Source organism: Rhinichthys klamathensis, unplaced genomic scaffold, assembly GCF_029890125.1.
Source record: "Rhinichthys klamathensis goyatoka isolate OS25496 unplaced genomic scaffold, OSU_Roscu_1.1 h1tg000068l_1, whole genome shotgun sequence".
Classification (NCBI taxonomy): Eukaryota; Metazoa; Chordata; class Actinopteri; order Cypriniformes; family Leuciscidae; genus Rhinichthys; species Rhinichthys klamathensis.
The window spans coordinates 2,075,648-2,102,330 of record NW_026606611.1 but is presented as its reverse complement, the minus strand read 5'-3'; the positions used below and the strand labels follow the sequence as shown (position 1 = coordinate 2,102,330).

The following is a 26,683-nucleotide window of genomic DNA, read 5'->3' as shown; positions in this document are numbered from 1 at the left end:
TGACAGGAAAAAGTGAGCTGTTGAAGGAATAGACAGCCACACTTGAAATACTGAGCAGAAATGACATTTTTGAATGCTAAATTTGTTTTATTGTCCTTAGACGACTGAGCATGAGCTCATGTACCTTATGTCACTCTTTACCCAAAATGCCCCAAAATCGATCAAAGTTTCTTGGATTACAAAACTTTGGCTATTTTCGCAACCACAGTTATTTAAACTGAACAAACAAGTCAATAAATAAAAACCTAGAGTTTTAAATCTTAGTGAAGTATTTGGTTTTAGTGTACTCGTGAAATATTGCCACATAGATCAAGTTTAAGTTGCATTTGGCTGCAACTTCTTTGCTCATTGAGACGGTGTGCGCAGTTGCGAAAATGCTCCATGCATACTCCTGTTTATTGTACATTCTTGGTCTCATCAGCTCCCCTCATCCCTCTTGCTTGCCCATTGGCAGATCTATCAAGGGCTTTTGTCCAGGAGAGGGTCATGTTAGGGTCAGTGTACTCAGTGTACATAACATTCAAACCGATCACTTCATTTGCGGTGTCCAATCCCATCTGCGTCAATGCAAGCCAATCACCATTGAGTCTGGCCTCTGATGAAGTGATGACTACCTTCGCCTGACACGGTAAGCATTACCAAATTTGATGAATAGATGCTTTTACATTGGACTTTTCCTGTAAATGCCAGTCTTGATTTATGGAGCCTAGTAAAATCTACTTAGCTTTTCTGCTAGTGTCTTTTCTTGATGGGCAAATGTGTCTTATGTTGGACTGACGTGAGCTCCCACAGGGACCGGCTGCTTTCTAACCAGAAAATTCCCAGATGTCATTCACGTCTATGAGTGTTATTATTAAAATCAATCTTCCTCTGCTAAAACTCAGAACCTGATTTCACCAAGTGCAACAACATTGCAATTAACCAATCAGTTGAGGGACAAGTTTACAGTTTGTGTGAACCAGGGTTTGGTGCTTCTACATCAGTGTTATTCACCTATCATTTCCCTTTAATTTTAAGGATAACTGATGGATAGTGTTAGGTTTTGGGATAGGGATATGGTTAAGACACATTTTTTGGACAGGAATGTTGACCCAGGAACACTTCTAATTTGGCAAATTGGATGTGCTGATAAAACCTCTTGTGCAAGTGTGTGATCTGCTGTAGATCAGCCGTATCAGTGCAGAATTACTTAAGCAACCAACTCTATTACTTTTGCTCAAATCTCTAACCCTAGCTATTGAATGTCATGGTGTAACATGCCTCAGATTGTTTGGGCTTCTGATATGATATATGGAATGAAAAGTCATGGCTCACAGAGGAAATATTTTCTAAGCAATTGGATGTTGGCCTGAAGGGACTCAAGTTCCTTTTGGAAACATAGTAGCATACAAAAACAAACCCACTCCAAACACTTTAGCAACTGCATAGCAACGCTCTGGCATTGTGTTGGCAAGTCATATCTGTGTGTAATAGGATACGATTTTGTATTTTCAGGCTTCTTGTTCGATCCACTGCAAGCCAAAGAAATACATTAATATACAGTCAACTGTAAGCGTGTCATTTTTCTGTGGTGCTGCTGTTCTGTTTGTTTGAGAAGCCCAACACAGCAATAATTTCTCAACCAATGGTGTGAGTTTGGGGCGGAGCTTTCTGTCTGTCTGACCAATGGCAGATCGAGGGGTGTTTAGGAAAGCTGTTAGAAATGAGTTGTCACTTGCTATTTCTTGTCAGCAGTAAGTGGTATTAGAGGGAGGGACCTTCTTATTTTAGAGAACATTGTATAAAAAATTGGTTACACCCCTGTGTGCAAGATGAGTCATCAATTTTTGGTCTGTTTTCGATGAAAAGAAAGACTGCTGCATACATTTTAAAAGCATACGTCAGCTAAAACGTTACTTTTAGGAGTTTACCAAAGCGACAACTCCCATTTTTATTTAATGAGATAAATAATAATAAAAAAACATCAATTATGAATAATTTATTTCTTCAGTGTGTAAAGCTCTGAAGCTTTCATTTGAATTGTGTAATATCTACGCAGTTTGAAACGGAAGGTTAAAATATGGCTGCGTCTGAAAATGGAAGTAGGCATAGTAGGTGTGTTTTCTTAAAAAAGTACCTTTTTCCTGGTAGTTAAAAAGTTCTGTATATGCAGTAGAATGCAATCTGGATGTACTAATATTTGTCATAGTGTCATTTGTGTTGCTTCACTGCCATTTACAACTCCTCTCCTGTGACCTCATGGGAGAGTAATATAGCAATATGTCAGGTCAAATAGTAGGTCAACCGGGTCCCTTTTGCCTCCTATTTCACTAATACTCTGTATTCTACTTTTTCACAGCTGTTTTTTTGACAACTATTCACCTGCTAGCAGAGAAGTAAGCCTATTCAGAAGCACCCGATGACTGTTTTCAAACAAGTTTCCCAAACACTCCCCTTCCTCTACAATAGGCGAAACAAACAGAGAGCCCCGCCCCCAAAATCACGCCATTGGCTGAGCTGTTGTCAGGCTGGTTGCACAAACAAACCGAGCAATGTTTTGATAGAGCCACAGAGAAAGGTTTACACTTTCCAGGAGAAGCAACTTACAAATGACGCAGTTGTATTACAAAGTTAAGTATTTTCACATGAAATTCTTTAAGCAAAACATCACTGAAATTCCCAGATACAAACAGGAATCCAAAGCTCAGACAGCTATAAACTATTAGATGAGTGCTTACTTATGGAGTCAGTTATTAATATATGAACACATCAACTTGGGCGTTACACAGGGGACCTTCTGTGATGTCACAGGAGAAGAAAAAGAGATAAACGGAGAGGACAGGAAAAAAGAGCAAGACTGTTACAAGAGAGAGAAAGTGTTTGTGTGTGTGTACCCATATGGAGAGGTGGGGGTGAAGAATGGGAGGAGAAAGAGGAGGGGAAAGAGAGCATGAAAGCGAGGTATCTTGATCCGTAGTGCACATCTCCACAAACCCTGTCCTGCTGTCTACCATCACAGCCAGGTAAGAGTGAGCCATTCACTAGCATATGTGTGTGTGTGTGTGTGTGTGTGTGTGTGTGTCCTACGCTCAGACCGGCTGCTGTGGCAAAGGTTAAGCCAAGGGTTGCTTTTCTGCTTCTCAACTCTCCTGCTGTGCCTCTATATAACGCAACCTTCCCACACTCCTCTTCTGCAGGTTTGACGTCTCTTTGAGGAACAACACTGCAGTCCTTAAGTGTTTTAACACATGTGCTGCTCTTGACAGTTATTTAACTGTTATTTCCCCCCTCTTCTCATTCATTTCTTACTCTGAAGGTTTTGCATTTGCATGCGACTCCGGCTTGCAATACAAGCGCACTGCGGCTTCATAATTGCTCTCCCTGTAAGTTTAAGCTTAAGTGTCGAAAAACCGCAGGCTCTTTTCTTTGGCTCTTTTCCGTCTCCCCTGGTTTTGTTGTGTCTGGTTCGTGCTGAGAGCAGAGGTTTGCTGCGTCTCTGCGTTTGAGAATACGTGTGTCTTTTGACACGGCAAACAGAGGGAGGTTTGCTTCAGGTCAGTGTCACGCAGCATCTGCAACCACTGGCAAGTGCATCCCCAACCCGCTAAACACACCTGAATTTTGTTACATGCGTAGTTTAACGTCACTGCCCAATCCCCAGAGTAAGAGATAATGTGGAAAAAGTGGGACTTTGCATTTGTACGCGTGCAAAATGTCACTGCAGATGGGAGATCAAAATATTTATACGGTTTTAATAGCCAGCGGATGGTTTTTGGGAATGCTGACTGCACTAGATAGACAAGGCATTGTTTCAAGGCAATGTCTGTCTCACATGAACAAACAGATCTGTTTGTTCTGAGGACAAACATTATTGAGCAATTGCAGCATGTGTGCCTGATGCTTGTAGGTTATAGTCACATGAAACCAGTTACATTGCAGTAAAACGGCTGGATTACTTTCCCCTGGCAAATGCCACATCTGCTTTTCACACTTTCAACAGATTTTATTGTTCCCGTTTACACATCAGCACTAAAATGCAGTTAAAACTCTGTGATGTTATTTGGTGGAATTGGGAAATGTCTTTCAAACAGCTACGCCAGAAATCTGTTCTAAGGTCTGTTGACTAATTTATTCATCTACACAGATGAAAGGAAGCTCTTTTGTTTCAATGCTTGTCTGGTTTTCTTTCCAAAATGTAGATGTGCATGATTTTCATGTGGTGCAACCAATATGCATGAAAAAAAGAGAGGAAATGATGTCATAGAGACAACCCCCACGGACCCTCATAACTGTGAGCCAAGGTCGATAAGTCTCTTTAAATATCAGATAATTTGACCTTTTTATGACATGGAAAGATTAGTTCAGGCTGTAAATGTCATGTGGTGTAACTCCCCAAAAGCCTATACTGATATACACTACCGGTCAAAAGTTTGGGATCTCCAAGAGATGCTTTTAAAAGAAGTCTCTTCTGCTCACCAAGGCTGCATTTATTTGAATAAAAAAATAAAATAAAATAAAAATATTATAAAATATTATTACACTTTAAAATGTTTAAAACTTCTATGTGAATATAATATATAGTATAGTGTAATTTATTCCTGTGACGGTAAAGCTGAATTTTCAGCACCATTACTCCAGTCTTCAGTGTCACATGATCCTTCAGAAATCACTCTAATATGATGATTTGATGCTCAAGAAACATTTATTATTATCATTGCTGAAAACAGTTATTTACATTTTTATTTCAGGATTCTTTGATGAATAGAAAGTTCAAAAGAACAGCATTTATCTGAAATAGAAAGCTTTTGTAACATTAAACACAACCGTTTAAAAGTTTGGGGTCAGTAAGAATCTTTATAAATGTTTTGGGGGGAAAGAAAAAAAAAGAAATCAATACTTTTAATCAATACAATTAAACTAATCAAAAGTTACAGTAAAGACATTTATATTGTTACACAATATTTTATTTCAAATAAATGCTCTTCTTTTGATCTTTCTATTCATCAGAGAATCCTGAGAAAGTGTTTTTCAACATTGATAATAATAAATGTTTTTTGAGCATCAAATTCGCATATTAGAATGATTTCTGAAGGATCATGTGACAGTGAAGACTACATTTTAAAATAGAATTTTTTTTTTATTATTATGTTATTTTAAATTGTCATAATTTTTTTAACTATATATATATATATTATCAAATAAATGCAGTCTTGGTGAGCAGAAAAGACTTCTTTTAAAAACATGAAAAATAATACAGATCAAAAACTTTAGACTGGTAGTGTATATATGAATAAACAACTTATTTTCAAAAATGCTTTCAATAATATTTTAAAGCTAAGTATTAAAATGTGTACATTCACTGATAATTACCTATTACTCTTATTATTATTTTATAATTATTATTTTAAAATGTCCTTTTAGTGTCTGTAAATGTGGTAGAATGTTAACTAATATTTATCATGATACTTCCTAAGTTGATTAAGACAACTGTTTTGTATTAAAAGTTTTCTGAAATGTTATGTTTAAATATGCAAATAAGACATTATCTAATTAAATATGCAGCAATTTGCTTACAGAAACCAAGAAATTTGAACATCCAATAAGGTTGTCATTTTATTGACTTACTAGAGTTAAATAAAGATCCAAAATCCCCTTGGGGATCAATAAAGGAATTCTAAAGGATTTGCAGAGGGGATTTGGGATCTTTTTATCACTTAAAAAAATCAGAAAATATTGTCGAAAATAGCCATAAAATGTTATATCAGGCAAATTATATATGAACAAACCCCTCTGTAAAAAAAACCCTTCAGAATAGAGCTGGGAACAAAACTGTAAAGTCTGGTGTGTGTAAGTGATGCTGAAGTGAATATTTCTGCATGGGAAAAAACAACAACTTTTTATATGTGTTGTAATTACAGACTACAGACGCAAATAGTCAAAAGTGTAATAAACACTTAAATGTGTATTTAGCATGTTTTCTTTCCACTAGTCTGAAAGAAGACGTTACGAAAGCAAAATAAATCTCAAAATTGACCAGTGCATGAAAAAACATTAGGTTTGCCTTTAGTGTATTTAAGTATTGTGAAAGAATCGAAGAGCAGATTTCTTGTGTCAGAGCTCTTTGAATTTGTGCATCATTTCAGAATTTTTCCAGCAATGTTACAACTTCTCCCGCGGCCAGATTGCTGTGGCTGATTTGCCGGCATTTGTGTTCACACACGGTTCACCTCTAAATTGGAAAAATGCAGTTGGAAAAGTCTGCATGTGTGAAAGCGCCGTGACCATTTCAGATTTTCCAAAAGATGCCGAAACCTGATCTGTCAAACATTGGAGAAAGAGACTCTGAGTTCTGAAGAGAAAGAAAGGAAACCACAAAGGAGTGCACGCTCAGTTCTCACTCGTAAGATTTTATCCATGTCCCATTGAACCTGCGGTCTAGCCGGCTTTAAAACAAGGAGCGTTTAGCTACTCTCTCACTCCAGAACTATGTCCATTAGACATGAGGTCATTTCTGGTGACTCAAGACCTCTCTCCTCATGGATCTTAATATATCTGTTCATTATGAGCACTAATATAACCCTGTCCGCTGTTTTTCTTCAATAACATCAGAGTCACCCTTTCAATATATATATACAGTATATATGAACTACAGGTCCAACCTAAACCTACATTAATGGCTTCAAATTTTAACAGGCGAGCATAAAAATACCAGAAGCGAGGACGCTGTGAGCCTCTGTCTTTGATCTGAGGGTTTGTCATCTGATCGTGGCTCATTATAAACTGTGGGGATCCAGCGGACGGGGCCGGAGCGATAGTCTGAGCCTGCGGTGATGAACTTGTGCCCTTTGTCGCTTCGCCTCTTTATTAAAAGACAGTGGCAGACGGTGCAGATCCCAGTATCCCATGCAGTCATCCTCTAAACCTTCTCCCGGGGTCTAAGCTGGCCTTGCGTAATACACTCAATCACAGGATAAATGGGATGAAAATAAATCAGTCACACAAGCCATTGCTGTTGTGTTATTTTAATTTAGTCAGGAATAAACCGCAAGCCTAGGGTTGTTGTGAGAAGAGGGGGGTTGGCTGGGATGTGACTGTGGGATTCTGGGTAAATATGTGCTGTGGTGATGTTGAGTTCATCACATATGTCTGTGTGAACAGCTGTTAATTATGTTTTATTTAAAGCAAAATTTACTCACCCATATGTTGTTTCAAAGTCTTTCTTGAATCACAAAATGAAATATTTTGAATGTTCACCTTGCTCCTTTTCATACATTGAATATGAAAGGGGAAGGCGCTGTCAAGCTTCAAAATAGACAAAAAACAACTGTTAAATCTCATGCATATTCATGAATTTTGAAGTGCCCGTAGTATGCACATTTACACGTTTGTAATTATATTTTGGGGTCTGCTAGAAAACATTTGCATGATTTGAAGTTCAAAAACACATTATTTGTCTCACACCTCGTCACAGCTCTTTTTCCAGTACATTCAGCATCTGGCTCATACTCGCCATCTCATACATATTCTATATCATTACTATATCATTTTCAACATATTCAAAATCAATATTTTGATAGCTGACAGATTCACCATCAAGTGACAGTGACTAATATTTGATTGCGTTCAGTACTTGCTCTGTAGTAAATCGCTGAGCCATTTCAAGTTTTGCTGATGATACTTCCTATTCTTTTGTTTTCTGCCTGCGGTAACTATGAGTGAAACGTCACTTCATCATTGTGTATCAGACATTACACTTATTCAGTCATCAAAGATTCAATTATTGTTGAGCAGGAAAAAATATACTTGCACTGTTACACACCTCGGGTCGTTAACGACCCTATACAATTTTTACAAAAAAAATTCATGTTTTTTTTTTTTTAATATATTGTCTTGTTACCGTAAACTTCAAATAATAGCCGAGTCCCAAATTGAAGCCTGTCTCTTTTACACGCCTGGTGTGGCTGCAGGTTTGGTTAAATAAAGGCCGGTCTCAAATAGCATAGATATCCAACGCATTCTCATCCCAAAGCGTAATATATTGACTCTTTTGACAAAGCGTCTATATCCAACGCACATGGCACCCTTTAGCATCAATATAACACGCTTCGGTTTTGGGTAGGTTTAGGTCTGGGGTAGTGTTAGGGTTAGACCACTAGGAGGCGCCATATATCTGCGTCTCATATGACGCTAAAGGGTGCCATGTGCGTTGGATATACACGCTTTGTCAAAAGAGTCAATATATTACGCTTTGGGATGAGAACGGGCTGAGATATCATATAATAAAGGCTAGATGTCTTACGGCGGAGTCACTTCCGGCATCACCGTTCGGCCATCTTGTCGCAGGCTCTGATGTAAGGTGAGTGATCAGCATGAACACAAATCCTCTTATCTCGCTGAAATCTTGACGGATTTACAAACGGTTTGGTTTCTTACAAACGTTATTAACATGGCTATAATTCTGAATGCTTGAACATATATGTTATAATTATTCATATCTATGCAGTGTCATCTCTGACGTTTATAACAAACCAAACCGTTTGAAAATCGGTAGAAAATTGAGCAAGTTATGGTTATTTAAAAGTACATGCACCATTAAAACACAATATTACGAGTGAGCGAGCTGCCTGTGACAAGATGGCCGCCACGTGCGGATGTCGACCTCCATTGGCCAGCAGCGAGGACGAGACATCTAGCCTTTATTACATGATATCTATGTCAAATAGAGGCCGGGTCTGTTTTTTAGTTCCGGGTTGTATTTAATCCTCTAAAAACGTCAGATCGTCCGCTTTTGGCGGCCGCCAAAGCAAATTTTTTGTCCCGCCAAAGCCTTTTTTGATCGATGAGTGATGTAGGATAGAATGACTGCTACGCTTGACAGGGCGCGTTACGAGCAGAGAGAGAGAGCGCCCCGGCCGCGCGCGCGCACAATTCAAACAATTCAAGCGCTGTCTTGCTCTGTCTCCCTCGCGCATATTAATCAAAATCAATTGACACGATAGTAAAAGGTCGGAAGACCGCAGTTTCACGTGGAGCATTTGGAGATTTTTAGAGATTAGAGACAGGCCTATACACTCAATGAACAACATCTCAACACTAAATTATAAAGGCCTGTCTCAAATACAAGCCGGTGCAGTTCGACGATTTGGGAAAATAAAAGCCCGGGCTACTATTTGTAGGTTTACGGTATATTGTTTATAATGAATTGATTGAGGAATACTAAGAACTTTGATGTCTAACTTAAAAAAAAAAAAAGGATGATGAGGAGGGTATGAGAATGACGTTCCGGATGGGAAGACGTTTAAGGTTTAAAGCCCGCCTTTCCGAAAAGCCCAGTCTGCTCTGATTGGTCAAAGTGTTAGTCAGAAATGTACACATGCCCTTGTAGTAGAAAAAACAGCATCTCCTCGACATGGTGAAATCACCTACCCAACTGTTCTTTGAAGCGGCCAAAGCAGACAATAGGCAACATTATGCAAATGTATTTACATGGTGATATTACGGTGGCCGAGACAGCTCAACGCGCTGCAACTGAAGCAAACACATGCAAATAGAGAAAAACGTGTGCAAATAGAAAAAAACGCATGCAAATAGAAAAAAAAAAACACATGCAAATAGAAAAACACGCGTGCAAATAGAAAAAACACCAGCAAATAAAAAAAAACATCTTCATCAGTTTCACAACACACGTGTGCTCCAAATAAGGAAACGCGCTGCAAAAGTTCACAACACAACCAAATACAGAAAACGAGCTGCAAATAACACAGACCACAACGGAAATGTTTCCAGGGGAACCAAATAAGTGACGAACCCGGCTGAGACGTGCTTATTGCTCGTGAGCTTCCCTATGCCATACTCCCTTCGAAGGGCAGATTGCAGAGCCCTTTTGGAGTGAGCAAGGCTCTAGTGTGCTGTTAGGCAGCCGTGTGGAACGCACTTGATGAAGGGAGCAACTAAAGACAAGTGGGATGTTCCCATGACAACGCAGCACGGTGTCCATCAGCTGGTCTTACGACAGAAATATGATGCTGTTAACATAACGGATGCAAATACATTTTTATTTTTAGTTTACAAAAAAAGCTTTTAAAATATGCGTTATATATCTGTGTCTCAACTTTAAAAATTTTGAACCCTACATTACCTAACATTTCTTACGAAACTTTTCTTTATGAAAATGTAATAACATGAAACAATTTGTACAGTGTAACTGATGTATAGATAAATATCTTTCCTTCATGTTTTTCTTCTTTATCTTTTTTATTTATTTATTTTAGTTTCCAGCTCATTGTTCTTTTCTCATTTGTATTCTGATGACATTGAACATATTGTTAATACATTTTGTACATTGTATACAAGTTGTATGTCATAAAAAATGTAATCTCTGTATGTTTTGCACAAACAAATAAACAAATAAATAAAGTATAATTTTAAGCTGTAAGCACCAGCACGCATAGATTTATGGATATCTATGCCAGCACGTCCCAGCCGGGTTCGTCACTTATTTGGTTCCCCTGGAAACATTTCCGTTGTGCTCTGTGTTATTTGCAGCGCGTTTCTGTATTTGGTGGTGTTGTGAGTATTTGGAGCACACGTGTGTTGTGAAACTGATGAAGATGTTTTCTTAATTTGCAGGTGTTTTTTTTTATTTGCACGCGTTTTTTTCTATTTGCATGCGTTGTTTTCTATTTGCATGTGTTTTCTTCAGTTGCAGCGCGTTGAGCTCTCTCGGCCACCGTATGATATGGTTAAGTCACAGATATTAATGGCAGGACTACAAACGAGTCGTTTCAGGCAAGTGTTTTCTGTTGGAGAGATTCACTCTCTTTGGTGTGGACTTTTGTGCTTTGTAATTTTGCAGTTTGTTTACATGCACATAAACAGCAATATTAGATACTAAAGGAAAGGTTAAAAAAGCATAGATGCACAAAAATGCCATGTCAAGACAAGTCACACCAGCTTTAATGTCAATGACATCCAATGTCAACTGCTTTACAGGATTGTCATCATTAACTTCAAACACATCTTGGTCTTCCATATTTGAACACGTTTGAATGCTAATGAAATGTCAGAGCTAATGTGGAGGGGAAGATTTTCAGTGCATAACAACTTTAATTCCGGTCGTATAAATGTGGAATACAGCCAATATGGGCTATTTTATGGTGGACTTTTGAGATTGACAGTCCCAGTCTCAATTCACTTTCATTGTATGCAAATTAGTGCTCAGGACTTCAAGGGTTAGTTCACCCAAAAATGAAAATTATGTCATTAATGACTCACCCTCATGTCGTTCCAAGCCCGTAAGACCTCCGTTCATCTTCGGAACACAGTTTAAGATATTTTAGATTTAGTCCGAGAGTTTTCTGTCCCTCCATTGAAAATGTATGTACGGTATACTGTCCTTGTCCAGAAAGGAAATAAAGACATCATCAAAGTAGTCCATGTGACATCAGTGGGTTAGTTAGAATTTTTTGAAGCATCGAAAATACATTTTGGTCCAAAAATAACAAAACCTACGACTTTATTCAGCATTGTATTGTCTTCCGGTTCTGTTGTCAATCCGCGTTCAGTGACGCCGATGACGTAAGACGCTGCTGACGTGTTCTGGTGTGTCCGTGTATTCGGGTTCAAATAAATATGGCTGGGCAAAAAAATGCAAATCTTCCTCTGTGTCGAAATCCTTAGACATGTTTGCGAAGATTGTTTTGTTTCCAGCGTGCATCTCCCTCAGACTGTAAAGGAAGCTCGGGCGCACCAGAACACGTCAGCAGCGTCTAACGTCATCAGCGTCACTGAACGCGGATCGACAACAGAACCGAGAGAGAATACAATGCTGAATAAAGTCGTAGTTTTTGTTATTTTTGGACCAAAATGTATTTTCATCATTAATGACATAATTTTCATTTTTGGGTGAACTAACCCTTTCAGTTCCTCAGAAGAATGTTCAGTCGAACAGGTTTAGAGTAAATGATGACAGATTTTTAGGTTTCAGAAATTTCAGAAGACCAGTTTCTCATAAGGGTTTCTCTAAAGCAGCGTAACTTTGTAATATAAGACGGTTGGTGTCTTTGAATCCGGAGCAAGCTGCAAATCTCAGATGCTTCCTCGACAGAGGATTAAGGTGTCAGAAACCTTAGGCAGTTATGTCATTTCCCATTGCAATTTGTATTTGCTGCATGAGTGGATCAGAATTATTGTAGCATGAAAAACTATTATTCGATTTCTACATGGCCTTTTTGTTGCTATTAACCATAAAACGGAGAAAAAAAACTGTGTTTTCTTCAGAAGAAGTGCACAGTACTTGGCTAATGACTTTTCCTGCTCTTTTTTTCCTGACAGAGATGATGTCATCGGAGATCTTTGTTCCTGGTTGGCTGCAGCATCTGTTCGTCGTTCTGCTCAGGTTTACGCTGTCCTGCGCGGCCCCAATGAACCTGACCAACGGGACCGAGTGCAGCGCTCGAGGACCCGCCCCTTACATCCTGGTGTTCACCGGCCACTGGAGTCCACAGACCTTCCCCAAACAGTATCCCCTGTTCCGACCACCTGCTCAGTGGTCCAAGCTCATGGGTAAGACTCCTGCGAGGTGGCGGAAAGTGAGAGTGAGCGCTTTGTGAGAGATGAGGTGTTTGGTGGACGATTCAGACGTAGGTTGCTATATGTGGAACATCTCGTTCTCCGAGGTCGACCGCCAGCGATGGCTCCATGTTCTGTTAGGGATGTGGCTGTTCAAACTTCCTCACCTCACCATATGTCAGGACTCTAAGTTCTCACAGCTGGCCTGTAAACCCTGCAATTTGCCCCGTCAACCCCCCAAACATACACGCACTATACCTGCCACACCACGTGATCGGGGCAGTCTAATGAGGAAAGCAGAACGAGAGGGAGGTTGAAGAGTAAAAACCGTTGCCAGATGACACGGGCTGCCCTGCAGGTTCGCCTTATTCTTTTAAGCTCCTTCCATAAATGCACAACGCATGCGGCCTGCAATGCCCATTGACTTGGCCACTGCAATGGCGTTTCACTTGTCACTGGTATACCAGCCGAGACCAGCAGCAGACGTGGACGCCTCAGCCAAAACATTCGAAACCCCGAGATCCTGAAAGTTCAGGCTGTGGCTTTGGTTGGAGCGCTGAGATGATGTCTATGCAGTTTCTGCTGCCTTCTGGATGCCTTTATGGCTCTCGCTTTATCCATTTATCACTGTTGTATTACAATTATGTTCAGAAACCGCACATTTTTGTATCTAATCAAAAGTTTGTGCCGTACATATGAACTCCTTGGATGAAGGATGAGACAATTTGAGGGAAGACGGAGCGTGGGAGACGGTTGTGGTTTGTGCTTTAGCTGATTGAGGTCAGGTCTCTTCAGTTTTTCTGTCCACATGTGAGCCAGACGTGTAGCATGGAGAGACTAGACGTGTCAGCGTGCCAAACGTGCTCCCTGCCTTCCTGTCATTCTCACTTGTATCTTTTTCTTTCATTCTCCTGCTCTCTCGCTCCCAGCTCAGGGTCTGCCAGACCAAAATGGTTTGTAGCTATGAAGAACACACTGGGATGTTAAAGAGATGCTGAAATCATTTCAGAAACATCATCTTAGCTCCTTCCTCTTTCAAAACCTCTATTGTGATATCAAGAAGCTAATAGGTGAATTATCAAACTAGGCACGTTTTGTGTTTGGAGGAATAGTTCACCCAAAAATGATGGTCTGTATTTACTCATGATTATGTCGTACCAAACCAGTCGTGAAAAAGCTTTTTTTTCTGTAAAACACAAAAGTAATTTTTTTTTTCTGTGCAGCTCTTACTGGGGCAGTTTACAGTGACCACATTTACATTTATGCTTTTATCCAAAGTGCCTTAGAAAAAGGAAACAAAAGCAAATTGTCAAATATTTGTTAAAGACCACGTCTGTTAAGCTCTAAAAAATAAGTTCATATAACGTGCTTGAATATGTAGTCGCACAACCTGGTTTCACCAAGTGCAACATGTTCCTGGAACAATATTCCAATCAACCAAACAGATTTGAGTTTAGAATCAGGAGTTAGGTAGCCTGGGAAAACCCAGACAACTTCCGGCAAATTTAGATTTGCTCTGAAAGTTAGTCTGGCAAAGAGCTCATTCAAGCCCATTTCCAATCCGTCGAAATCGAGGCACCAATCAGAAACGTTGGGGCGGGCTTTACACGATGATGACAGCGCTGGGATTTTGAAGCAGATTTTGTAGCCTACATTACAAAGATGGATGCCGGCGTCGAACATCACTCGTTCGAATCAGCTATCGCGTCTGTTTTAAGCGATTTGAACGTTTCCTTTTTCTTAAAAACCGAGCAAAGAACAACACTCGGAGATGTTTCTCCGCCGCTCTGCATACGTCATCTCCTTCATCGCTCTGATTGGTTTTAGGTCTATCCGCGACGTCCGTTGGTGACGCCCCTCTGGAAATGATTTGTCTATGACGCTTTGCCAGACCATAACTCAGTTACAACTGAGAATGATCTGATTTTAACCAGGCTAGGAGTTAGGTGCTTCTACATCGGTGTTATTCATTATGTTATTCATTATTCAAATCTCATCATTTCCCTCTGATTTTAGGGATAGGTTATCTGTAGGGTAAGGTTTAGGGGTAGGGATAGGGTTAGGACTACATTTTTTGGAAAAGAATGTTGCAAAATCTGGACGTGCATAAGTTATGGACAGTTTTTGCTACGAATCACAGAAATCTGCATGCAAAGTAGAAGGAACCTGAAAATGTGCTGCTTCACAGTTTTTATCATCTTACTACTCGGGTGTGCAATATTAGTTTTTTGTAAAAATAAAGTTTGTAAAGCTCCCTTTGACGTTAAAATGCCATGTGACTGAGTGAAGACCGTGTCGTAATATTTGCATACCAGTTTGTGATTGGTCTTAATATCTGTTTGCATACTGAACTGTGATTGGTCTTTATGCCTGTTTGCACTGTGAACTGTGATTGGTCTTTCTTCCTTGCACACATTTAACCACTGTATAGTGCATAGTGATTTTTGAGTTCAATGAACTACACGCTGAATGTCATGACAATGTCAAAGTGATTAATTTACTCAGAACCAATACCGAAAACATAATTTTACTCAAAACCTTTTTTCCGCATTGCAAACACTGATATTATCTCTTACATAACAGTCTCGGTCACCCCTGCACTTTAGATGCACACTAGACTCATAGGTCTGGCTTTTCTCACTGAAGGGTTTGTTTTTAGGTGTTTATTCTCTTGGCATTGCAGCTCGAGGTGTGTTAAGCAAACATAGAAAGTGGCAGAACTGTATTTGTGTTTTTTGAAATCTGATGAGCAATAAAAATTCATGGAGTGGTAGTAATGTTCAACAGGCCACGACAGAACCTGCCCGAGGAATCACGAGGCCTGAGAACATGAGCAATTGAAATATGTTTCCTCTGAGTTTACCATTTACATTTTACCTGTGAATCTGTGCAGCCGTGACCCATAATGAGCAGTTCCGGCTGTGGCAGGAGGGGGCGCCGGCGAGCGATGGCTTGAAGAGCTTTGCTGAGCAGGGGCTCACAGTGGATCTGGTGAAGGATGCGAAGGAGGCGAGGAAGGGGCGAGCGGTGGGGTCCATGTACCGCACAGCTGGGATTCCCTCTGGCATCGGCCACAGCTCCACTGAGATACTTCTGACGCCCAGGAGTCCGCTGGTGAGATGGCCATAGTCACCACACAATATGGATCATCGTTGTGTTCCTACATTTTTTCTGTACCTAAAAACAATTTGGGTATGTCAGTTCATGAATTACTCAAAGAGCTTAGGTTATTGAATAACACTGTATCTATTTTGATAAGGAATGTTTGATTTTCCCAGTAGAAAAGTAGGTAAATCTGCCTCATTGGAATTGAAATGAAAACAGATCTTTGGAAACAATGATCACTAGGATGGCTTGTAGAAAGGGACATTCAGAACATTTTTGTAGTGTAGCAAGGGGTTGCCATGTGACAACACCAAAGCAAGCACCTATGCATCATTCTCGTGGATTTATGGCTTGGCATAAACAATTGTGCCCTGAAAATTCGAAACTATTACATTACCACAAAGTAATCATCTATACTGTTTGAAAATAATTAGAATAAAAATTAGAAAATATCAATATCCACTGCACTGTCAACATATTAATATACCGTAGGCTTCTTGAATAATATATTAATCACAAGTTTTAGTGCATCAAGTTAAACTACAAACATGAAGTAAAAACGTATCAAAGCAATGAGACTGCCATCCATCCATACCTTCAAATTATTTAAAATTTTAAGACTCAAAAATGTCTTTTAAGTCTCGAACCACTCGAAAACGGTACACGACAACGGTCAACTTAAACAATGAGAAACATTGTGAATGGGAAGGGATTACATTTCTCAGATTTCTTGAATTTTTCGATTCATAAACAGGGAAAAACAGTCCATTTGTTTGTGAACTGGTTGTGCTGTGTGCTTTTGACTCGGTTCATAAGTGTCGTCTGTTAATGAAGTCGACCACACGGCGTGTCCAGACCGCAAAGACAACATTTTCCACAATATTTTTTTTATATGCCATCACATTGAAGCGCCGCTACTGAAAAGAGGTACATAAAACACTACTTAGATTTATATTTTTAATGGGATAAATCTGGGGTGGCAGATGTGCTGGCAATGCCTTTTCTTAGATCCGCCCTTGGCAGTTGTTCTCATTCCAACAGTTTTGACCATTTAGTTTCAGACATTTTCGTTGCACTACGCAGTGGCGTGCACTCTAAAATGAGGAGGCAAAGTCCTCACTGTTTTGTAAATTCATGTTCCAGTTACACTTAATGTTGACCTGACAAACAGTGATATCTTAGTGTGTGAGTTTACTTGCTTTTTAGTTAGTCTTCTGATTAACACCAGACCGATTTGTGATTGCATCTCCGTATTGTGACTCGAAAAATAAAAAATGTAGGTCGTATAGACTTGGTGCATCATTTGTGGAGGCGGATGAACAGGAGCTTGCAGGAGTGGGTTTAAGAGGACTAAATGATTGGAGAAGTCCTGCATACGTCATTCAGTTTTAGGATCAGACTTTAATGACACAAATTAGTTCTATATTGCACATAGACAGACTTCACCAGAGCGCAAGTCTCCAAAACCACATCCAGAGTCCCGGGACCTCCAGACCACAAGCCTCACTCACTCACTCCCTCCCTTCCGGCTCCTGTGCTGGGTTTCCTGAACCCACCAGATCTGCAGATAGAGAGAGGCTGGATCCTTTCCTTCTCACTTTCTGGAATATTTATTTTCCTTAGCCACGAGTCAGTTGGTTATAGGGTCTAAAGGGAGCGCTGGTGCTGCTGGTGACCTACATATCTTTATTGCCAAAGTCTGGAATACAAGGTAGACTTATTAAAAATGGCAACTACCCTCAGATGCGCTTGGCATTCAGTCCTGCTGGCATTTAACCACAGCATGGCGGGATGTCTGCTGTGGCGCTGCTGTTTTTAGATCCGCAGGGCAGTAAAGTACGACTGAGAGTATGAATGTGGCCTTGGGGTGAGACTGTGACGTGTGTGTGTGTGTGTGAGAGAGCTGTGAGTGTCTGTTCGCTTATTATTGATGAACTGATTGCTTACATCTTAATATTAAGCATATTTAATAGTATTAAACTTCAGCGAGTGATTTGTCACACGGCTTGTAGATCTGACGTATTATTGTTCTTAGTGATCAGACTTTATAATCCCAGAAAACGTATTAAAGGAACCCAAGAAATATCGAAAGCAAATGCTTTTTTGACATGCAATTTCAAAATATTTGTTCATTTATTATTTTATTAAAACCCTAACTACATGGTAAGTCATCGAATAAACATAATTTTAAGTAACAGTTGCAAAAAAGTGATGTCCAACCTACAGTAGGTTAATTGACATGTTCACCCTTTATTCAAATATTATTACAAATCAAGCATTAAGCAAAATTAAGCATATTGTGTAGTTGTGCTTGGAGTCAATTGGTTTATTTGTGGTAACGCAATGAAACATGCTAAATTGTGCAGACATGATTTTTTGGCCAGGCTGTCTTACAAAGAAATTATGAACACATGCAAAAACAAGCGAGAACCAATGAAAATATTAATAACTGGTTATGTTGTAGACCGTGTAGGTTTTTTGCTGTGAGCTTTTTGTTCTTTTACGCCTTTTTTTTTTGGTAGTAATATAAAACTTGTAGCTGTAGTTTGCCATTTTTGCCAAATAATTTGTCAGATAAATTCCTTAACTAAGTTTAGTGGTTTGTTCTTCCCTCTTTTTTAATATATTTAAAAAGTATAAAATATTGTCCTCATACTTTGATTGTTAGATTGAACATTAATTACTCTACAATATATATATCATACAGATATTCCAACACTAGCAACAGCATAGCAATGGACAGTAACAAAGTATTTTATTTTTCAGTACATTTAAAGCATCAAAAAATGGAAATGCACATTTGACAGTAACTTGAGTTGACAGTAGCAGTAGGTATAGCTTAAGTTGGGATGTGGATTTAAATTTATTTACTTTAAAAAAACAGTAACATCTGTAAACAGTAACTGTAACAGACCTACCTTGATGCCGCCTTAGCATTTTCTGAGAAACTACAAATACACATTTGTGCTGCAGCCGACATTGAACAGTGTTTAACTATTTAAGATCTCCAAAAAAGACTGCGGTGTCCGATTTCAGCTTCCCGCACACGCATGACCAACAACCTCAAATCAACAGGAAAATAAGGTAATCAAAAACGGCCAAATGCACTCCAAAATTACTAAAGGTTCTTTTTGCCTTTAATAGGATCCAGACAGTGTGTATTTCTACAAAGTGCGAGCCATGCAAAAAACCACAGCGTGTTCCAGCAGCACATGCAGACAGACAGAGGAATAGATATGTATTATAGAATAGTTGTGTATTATTTTTCCTGATGCTCTGTTCTGGCAAATCAGGGCATTGGTTTGGCAATTATGTGTTAGTGTGACTTTGTGCCCTGAAGGGAGATTGAGCTCTATTAGCTTGGGGTCAGAACACACAGAAGAGGGATGAGGCACCGCTCGCTTCTCACGCCAGAGAAATTGATATAGCAGGAGGTATTCCTGGAAAAGCCACAGAATGAGAAGAGATGTGAGGGAGAGACAAGAGTAAATCCAGCCTGGAGAAAAGTCAGCTGTAGACTGGATGTTGTCACAAGGTACCAAAATTGTGGCCCAAATATGGATGCAAAGTGCCGACTATATCGGTCCTGGTTTTAATGTTTGCTTTGGGAATGATGGATTGTAAGTAATTCACACTAAAATGCGTACTATAAAAAGCGAGGTAGTGTTGCTTAAGTTTGTCCCAGGGGAAAAGGTTGCTCTTCCAAAGTGCAAGAGAATCCAGTGATTCTCAACCTTTTTGACTCCAAGGCTCCTGTAGTATACAATAATTTACCTTGATTAATTATATGATTTCATTAGTTTCAAGAACTGTTCCTCAGTAAAAACAGCAGCTTTGATAGGACAAGTTAAAATAAATATGCCAGTTTCCTAGCTGAACAACTTTTTCTTCTAGGGGTTTTGGTGAATTTAGCATTTGAATTCATTCATATCAAAATTCATATCACTTTATTTTTAAATTATGCTTTAAGTATCAACTTTGCCTCAAATTACTTGCTTAGAATTCCATAAAAATAGTTTACATAGAGATTATAGAACAATATAGTTCTGTCGATGCGCGTGTTTTTGCTTGTGCATATCTTTAGATTTCGTTTGTTGTTGCATATCAGCAATTCTGAGCAGTTTGAGGCATTTTTGATTTCTCTTTTCTCAAGAGACAAATCTAAGAAGCAGGACATTCAATAAAATCTCCTTTTGCTTTTCCAAAAAAAAGAAAAAACTATTTAGGTACACTCTTAAAGTACCAAAGGGATTTTTCGCAGCAATGCCATAGAAATACCATTTTAGGTTTCCCAAAGAACCTTATTTTACTTGGTGTGAAGAACATTTTAATAATCTAACGAACCTTTTTCCTCTCTAAAGAACATTTTGTGGAATGGAAAGACTTCACTGAAACCATTGACAGTGTTGGGGATAGTTACTTTTAAAAGTAATGCATTACAATATTGTGTTATACTCCATAAAAAAGTAACTAATTGTGTTAATTCTTATGGACAGTAATGTGTTGCATTACTTTTGTGTTACTTTTTCTCACCTGCGCAGGGCTTGCTTCTATTTCTAAAAGTTCTATTTTTGCCAAATGTAAAAGCCCTTTCACACCAAAAATGAAATGAATAAGCCTCAAGCTGAAGGAAATGCAAATCCATGCCTGTACAGTAGAGACTGCTTATGATGGAATTGGATTATTGAAGGTTAGCAGCATTGATGCATTGGTTAATAAAGTGAGATTAAATACATAAAGTATATTGGTATTCTTTAACATTGTCACGGTAAATGGTGGTAATGTTTTTTATTCACTTTGTGCAAGTGAGATGAATAAATGCATGTTCACATTTAGAGCTGTTCTCACGTAAATGCGTCTCTATAGCACGCATTGTGTTTTATCGTGCAATTTATACGAGAAAATTAGTTTTTACGTGCATATGATACGCCGTTTTCGCGTGCATTTGATACGCAGTTCATTTGCGTGTAATACACACGCACCCCACACCACTACTAAACCTACCCTAACCACCCCATGCGTATCCTATACACGTAAAAACTAATTTTCGCGTATAAATTGCACGATAAACACACTGCGTGCTATAGAGACGCATTTAGTGTGATCGGGTTGCATTTGAGTTCGCACAGCGCACACAACAACGCCTCTGCACTTAATCGTGATTCTTCTCAACATGGGGACAGGAGAGCTGTCAGTCAATTAATGGGAAAACAAACTAGCATTTCTTATAAAATAATTCAGATATTTTGTTGTGAATTTAAAACTAATGCGTTACATTAGTTACTTAACAAAAGTAATTGATTACGTAACTTGCATTACTTGTAATGCGTTAACCCCGAAATTGACCATTGATGCCAATAAAGAAACTTTATTTTTAAGAGTGTATTAAAAAGATCATTCCCTTTATAGCACTAGTAAGCAACTACCCAGAACACACTAGCAACACCCTAGCAACCACACACTAAAATCACTCTGAACATTGTAGCAACTGCACAGCGATGTTCCTGCAACCCTGCTGGCGAGACTTCCACTCACATTTTAGTCAGAAAATATGAATCTACCTTGTGATTTCTCTTTTATAGAGAGGTTTGACTGATATATACCTTAAATGAACTCAAGCAGACAGGATCTGTCAGGTTTTATTGTATGTCTGATGAATCATCCTTGGCTCTATATTAGGCTTGCGCTCATCCTGAAATAGCCATTGTCACAGTATGGCTGCCTGGTTTCTCTCTGTGCGACTGTGTCGTGTGGCTATTCCCTCATTCTGCTCCGACCGAAGGGATCCTCCTGAATGAGGTCACAGTCAAAAAGGAAACATTCATCACCATTTAAAAAAAAAAAACAGATGGTTTAACCTAACATACACAGGAAGGAGTGGAAAATACTGGAAATGGCTACAAAGAAAAGTTTCAGATGTGACTTATGAAGCCAATTATGTTAGCAGAGCATGCTGAAAAAAAGAAGTACATTGCCAAAGGTCAATCAGGGTTGATAACGTGTGTATGTTTTCAACATGAGAGTGACTGATCTTGTGTTTTCTCTCACAGCTGTCTCTGATAGTGAAAGTGATCCCCAGTCCAGACTGGTTTGTGGGGATTGACAGCCTGAACCTGTGTGAGGGTGGGCAGTGGAAACAGGAAGTGACCTTTGACTTGCACCCATTTGATGCCGGCACAGACAGTGGCTTCACTTTCTCTTCACCGAACTTTCCTACAACACCTCCTGAAAATATCACCATGGTGATATATTATTTTTTTTATATTTTAATACAATGTAAAAGGTTTAAAATGAAAAAAATATTTGATATATTATTTAAATATTTTAAATATGCGTCTTCGAAAAATGTTACGTTTGGAATTTTTCGATTTTTTTTGCTGCTTTGGAATGGGATGACACTTGGTTACTTTTGTCGCATTAGTTATGTGAACACACAAAACAATCATGGACATGATTCAGATATGTTAAGGAAAAAAAAAAATTCTTTCACACTTGGCTCCTTCACGGTCAAAAATGACCGACATAGGAAATTAATGGGAAACACGAAAAAATATGAAAACTCAGAGAATATTTTGGTGGTACAAACTACAAATCAGCCACTGTGCAGAAAAAAAGTGCACAGCAATGAAGAATTATCACTATCCATTCTTATTTTAGATATTTTAATGATCAAAAATGCCCTTTCTTACAAACTTTTAATGTTTGATTGTAATCATAATGCAAAACCTGACACTTATCTGACAAAAAATATCTAAACCTTGACAAAAAGGAGTCTTATAATGTCTAAATATCTAAATGCAAAACCTAATAAAATTAAGAAATTATGTCTAAAAAAAACAATGGGAATCCAAAACCCTCTCTATATACAGTATTTATATAGGGAAGGTTTTATTTTTTTAACGACTCCAGATGACACTATTCTCACTTAAAAAAAAAAAGGATTTTAAAGGCCTTCACTCTATTTTAATGTGAAAATTGGATTTATTGAAAAAAAAAATGTATTCTAATGGAAAACATTTTTTTATAAATGTTGCATAGTATCATAAAATACCCTGAAAATTCTAAATAATGATCAAAAAATATTATTGAACAAAAATATATTACATTGATTTTCCTGAAAAAAAAAAAGAAGTTACATTTCAAGGCTTCGGTCACTTTTGACCGAGAATGAGCCAAGTAAAGGAAAAGGTCCAGAGGGTTAAGGTATTAATCTGGCTAAATCATTTTGGCAACAAAAAAAAAAGAGGCAAATTACAGCTACAGATTTTATTTTACTATACAGAAATAATGCATAGAAAAACAAAAAGCTCACAGGAAAAAGGATCCATTGACTAGAGCATAATCAGTTATTAATATTTTGTTGGTTCTCACTTGTGTTTGCATGCGTTTATCATTTCTTTGTATGATAACCTGGCCAAAAATGATGTCTGCACATTTTGGCATGTTTCATTGCCAATGCTACAGAATCATTAACACATTTTTAACAACATTTAAATAAAAGGTGAAAATGTCCATTTCCGTAAGCCGGACGTCACTTTTGGCCACTAATGTATTTGCAATATTTTTGACTAAGAATAAATCAACATGTCTCTGTTGTTTTATTCTGATGCAGATTACCTCTCAGAAGCCAAACCACCCAGCAAATTCCTTCTATTACCCTCGGCTAGCAGATCTCCCTCCTCTGGCCACCATATGGTTGAAGCGTCAGAGCCGCTCACCTGTCCGTCAACAGAACCGGGTGTCCAATCACATCCTGCCTGAAGCAACCAAACCTCACAGATTCTCAGGTAGATCTGCATACACATTTCTCACATGCAATTGCAGTATGGAAGCTTGTTTCCGCCACTGAATAAAAAAAAAATAAAAAAAAATAATTGCGACTTTTTATCTCACAATTGCGAGATATGAAGTCAGAATTGTGAGAAATAAAGTCGCAATTGCGAGATATAAAGTCGCAATTCTGAGAAATAAAGTCGCAATTGCGAGATATAAAGTCGCAATTATGAGAAATAAAGTCGCAATTGCGAGAAAAAAAGACAGAAGTGCGACTTTTTATCTCACAATTCTGACTTTTTTTCTCACAATTGCGAGTTTACATCGCGCAATTCTGACTTTTTTTCTCACAATTGCGAGTTTATATCTCGAAATTCGGACATCTTTTCTCAGAATTGTGAGATATAAACTCGCAATTGCGAGTTATCAGGCCAATTCTAAGGGGGGAAAAAGACTAACTTTTTTCCCCTCAGAATAGTTTATATCTCACAAATCTGACTTTACAACACGCAATTTCGACTTTATATCACGCAATTCTGACTTTACAACACGCAATTCTGACTTTACAACACGCAATTCTGACTTTATATCACGCAATTCTGACTTTACAACACGCAATTTCGACTTTATATCACGCAATTCTGATTTTATATCTCGCAATTCTGATTTTATATCTCGCAATTCTGACTTTATATCTCGCAATTCTGACTTTACAACACGCAATTTCGACTTTATATCACGCAATTCTGATTTTATATCTCGCAATTCTGACTTTATATCTCGCAATTCTGACTTTTTATCTCGCAATTCTGACTTTATATCTCACAATTCTGACTTTATATCTCACAATTCTGACTTTATATCTCACAATTCTGACTTTACAACACGCAATTTTGACTTTATATCACGCAATTCTGACTTTACAACACGCAATTCTGACTTTACAACACGCAATTTCGACTTTATATCACGCAATTCTGACTTTATATCTCGCAATTCTGACTTTATATCTCTCAATTCTGACTTTATATCTCGCAATTCTGACTTTATATCTCACAATTCTGACTTTATATCTCGCAATTCTGACTTTATATCAATCAATTCTGACTTTATATCTCGCAATTCTGACTTTATAACACGCAATTGCGACTTTATATCACGCAATTCTGACTTTATGTCTCGCAATTCTAAGAAATAAAGTCAGAATTGCGAGATGTAAACTCGCAATTGTGAGAAAAAAAGTCAGAATTGTGAGATAAAATGTCGCAATTACCTTTTTTATTTTTCATTCTGTGGCGGAAACAGGTTTCCATAGTATTGCGTCTCTTGATCGGGATCTTCTTTTTATTTGGATGGTAAATCCAAAAAAGAAGTGTAATGTGCTTCTTCAAGATGTTTTGGTTCACCACAGCATTGTGCATGATTTAATGTGTTTTTAGGCCAAGTAAACAGTTTAGACTTGATGAACCCTAATGCACGCCACATGTGGTAAACTCTTTTTATTTGCTTCCACAAAACTTTTAGCATGTGCGTTGTTCCACTAACTGATGTGCTGGTTTCAATTTCTTTTTTAAAGTGCCCCTATTATGCTATTTTAAAGGTTCCTAATTTTGTTTTAGAGGTCTCCAAAAAAATGCATATGCATATCTGATTTTCAGCTCTGAATCTTCCTCAGCGCTTGATACACAGTGATGCGAACAGTAACGATGGCGTCAGTTTTAATGTATCCATTCGAGCGAGAGTCCTCATCCTTTGGAAGTGCATGAAAAGTGGATTTGCTTTCACAGAGCAGAAAACAGGGTCTTTTCGACATGTCGACAAAACGAACCAAACTCTTCCAGGCCTCAGCCACAACTACAGTGTTTGAAGATCAAAGTAGACGTTGTTTGCGGACAGCCAATGAAGACCATAGGCTGGCATTATGCAAATTTGTTACAGACCTTATGTTTGAGCGGGAAAGTACTAGAATCACTGGCGACTCGTTTCAGACAGTTTAGAATCTGTTCTTTCTTTTAAGAGACAATAACACCATTTATCTGCACTTTGATCGTTGAAACTTCCAGGCCTTTTACATTCAAAAACAGCCATATGAAATACATGAGCCATACATGAAAGAAAATATCCGAGAAAGCATAATAGCGGCACTTTAAGAGATTCAGGCCCGGTTTTACAGACAGGGCTTAGATTAAGCCAAGATTAGGCCTTAGTTCATTTAGGACATTTAAGTTGCTTTTATAAATGTGCATTAGAAAAACACATTACTGGTGTGCATCTTGAGACAAAACAATGGAACTAATATATATGTTAAGATATGTGTTAGTTGCTTTGACTTAAAACAGCCCAAACATGTGTTTTAGTCTGCGACTATATAGCTTATAAATCTTACCGGGGGTTAGTATTACAATTTTCTATCACATGTTGCTATCGGGACTTCATAAACCTACTCTATAATACACATTTCTTCAATTATTTGGGCTATATGAGCCGGCCTGCCCTAGATTACGTCAGTGGCCTGTTTTTCTCTATCTGACCATGCATAAACAGCCACAGAAACATAATCTCCTGACGGATTGCTTCCAGACTAGCGATCCTCATGATTCCTGCATGTGTTTCAGAAACGCCGCTGGACTGCGAGGTGTCGATGTGGTCGTCCTGGGGCCTGTGTCTGGGGCCGTGCTCTCGGGGCGGACTTCGCCATCGCACCCGATATATCCTGCTGAAACCCGCCAACAGTGGCACGCCGTGTCCCGAGCTGGAGGAACAAGAGGAGTGCACGCCGCACAACTGCCTCGCGTATCAGTGATGCCGGTCACACCGCTGGCATAGACACTTCGACGCTGTCCAAACGGAGAGCCGAGTTTAACCTCATGCCAATGCCTAGTCACGGGAGAGCCGCCTGGCTGGGACGTCCTGTGAGCTGCATTGGCTCCTCTCCTCACTGGAAAAGAACGGCTCGTATTCTGTTAATAGAGACTTTGATTACGGGTGCTGTACTCGCAGTAATCTCAGTGTATCTTTGCATAATCGCCCAATATTTTGCCAATATAGATTTGTGGAATAGACAACTTGCAGTTGCCCAACCACTGATTTGAACATAACTACACGAATTAACATAAGCCTTCCTCTCGATCTCACAACAGTAGCAACCTTTTTGAAGTAGCCTAGTTGTGTTTTGAGTGATTTGACAGATGGTGCAGTTATAGTATGCTGTGGAAGTCAACTGGTAGTTCATTAGTAGTAAAATAACACTTGAAGA

The 26,683-nt window shown here is 38.7% G+C and overlaps 1 protein-coding gene across 1 annotated transcript; it reads left to right on the top strand.

Annotated features, from left to right (window-relative positions):
- The first annotated feature begins 2,895 nt into the window (after positions 1–2,895).
- spon2a (spondin 2a, extracellular matrix protein) lies at positions 2,896–26,683 on the top strand. The gene is made up of 6 exons (XM_056250261.1): positions 2,896–3,002; positions 12,313–12,543; positions 15,443–15,663; positions 21,705–21,896; positions 23,267–23,441; positions 26,043–26,683. Exons 2-6 carry the CDS (start codon positions 12,315–12,317, stop codon positions 26,228–26,230), a joined length of 1,005 nt encoding a protein of 334 aa, XP_056106236.1. The 5' UTR covers positions 2,896–3,002; positions 12,313–12,314; the 3' UTR covers positions 26,231–26,683.

Bases quoted from the DNA above. Each gene is read 5' to 3' on its own strand.
- spon2a (XM_056250261.1), top strand. From the start codon at position 12,315: ATGATGTCATCGGAGATCTTTGTTCCTGGTTGGCTGCAGCATCTGTTC. The intron at 12,544-15,442 runs GTAAGACTCCTG...GAATCTGTGCAG, and splicing joins TCAGTGGTCCAAGCTCATGG to CCGTGACCCATAATGAGCAG. The intron at 21,897-23,266 runs GTGATATATTAT...ATTCTGATGCAG, and splicing joins CTCCTGAAAATATCACCATG to ATTACCTCTCAGAAGCCAAA.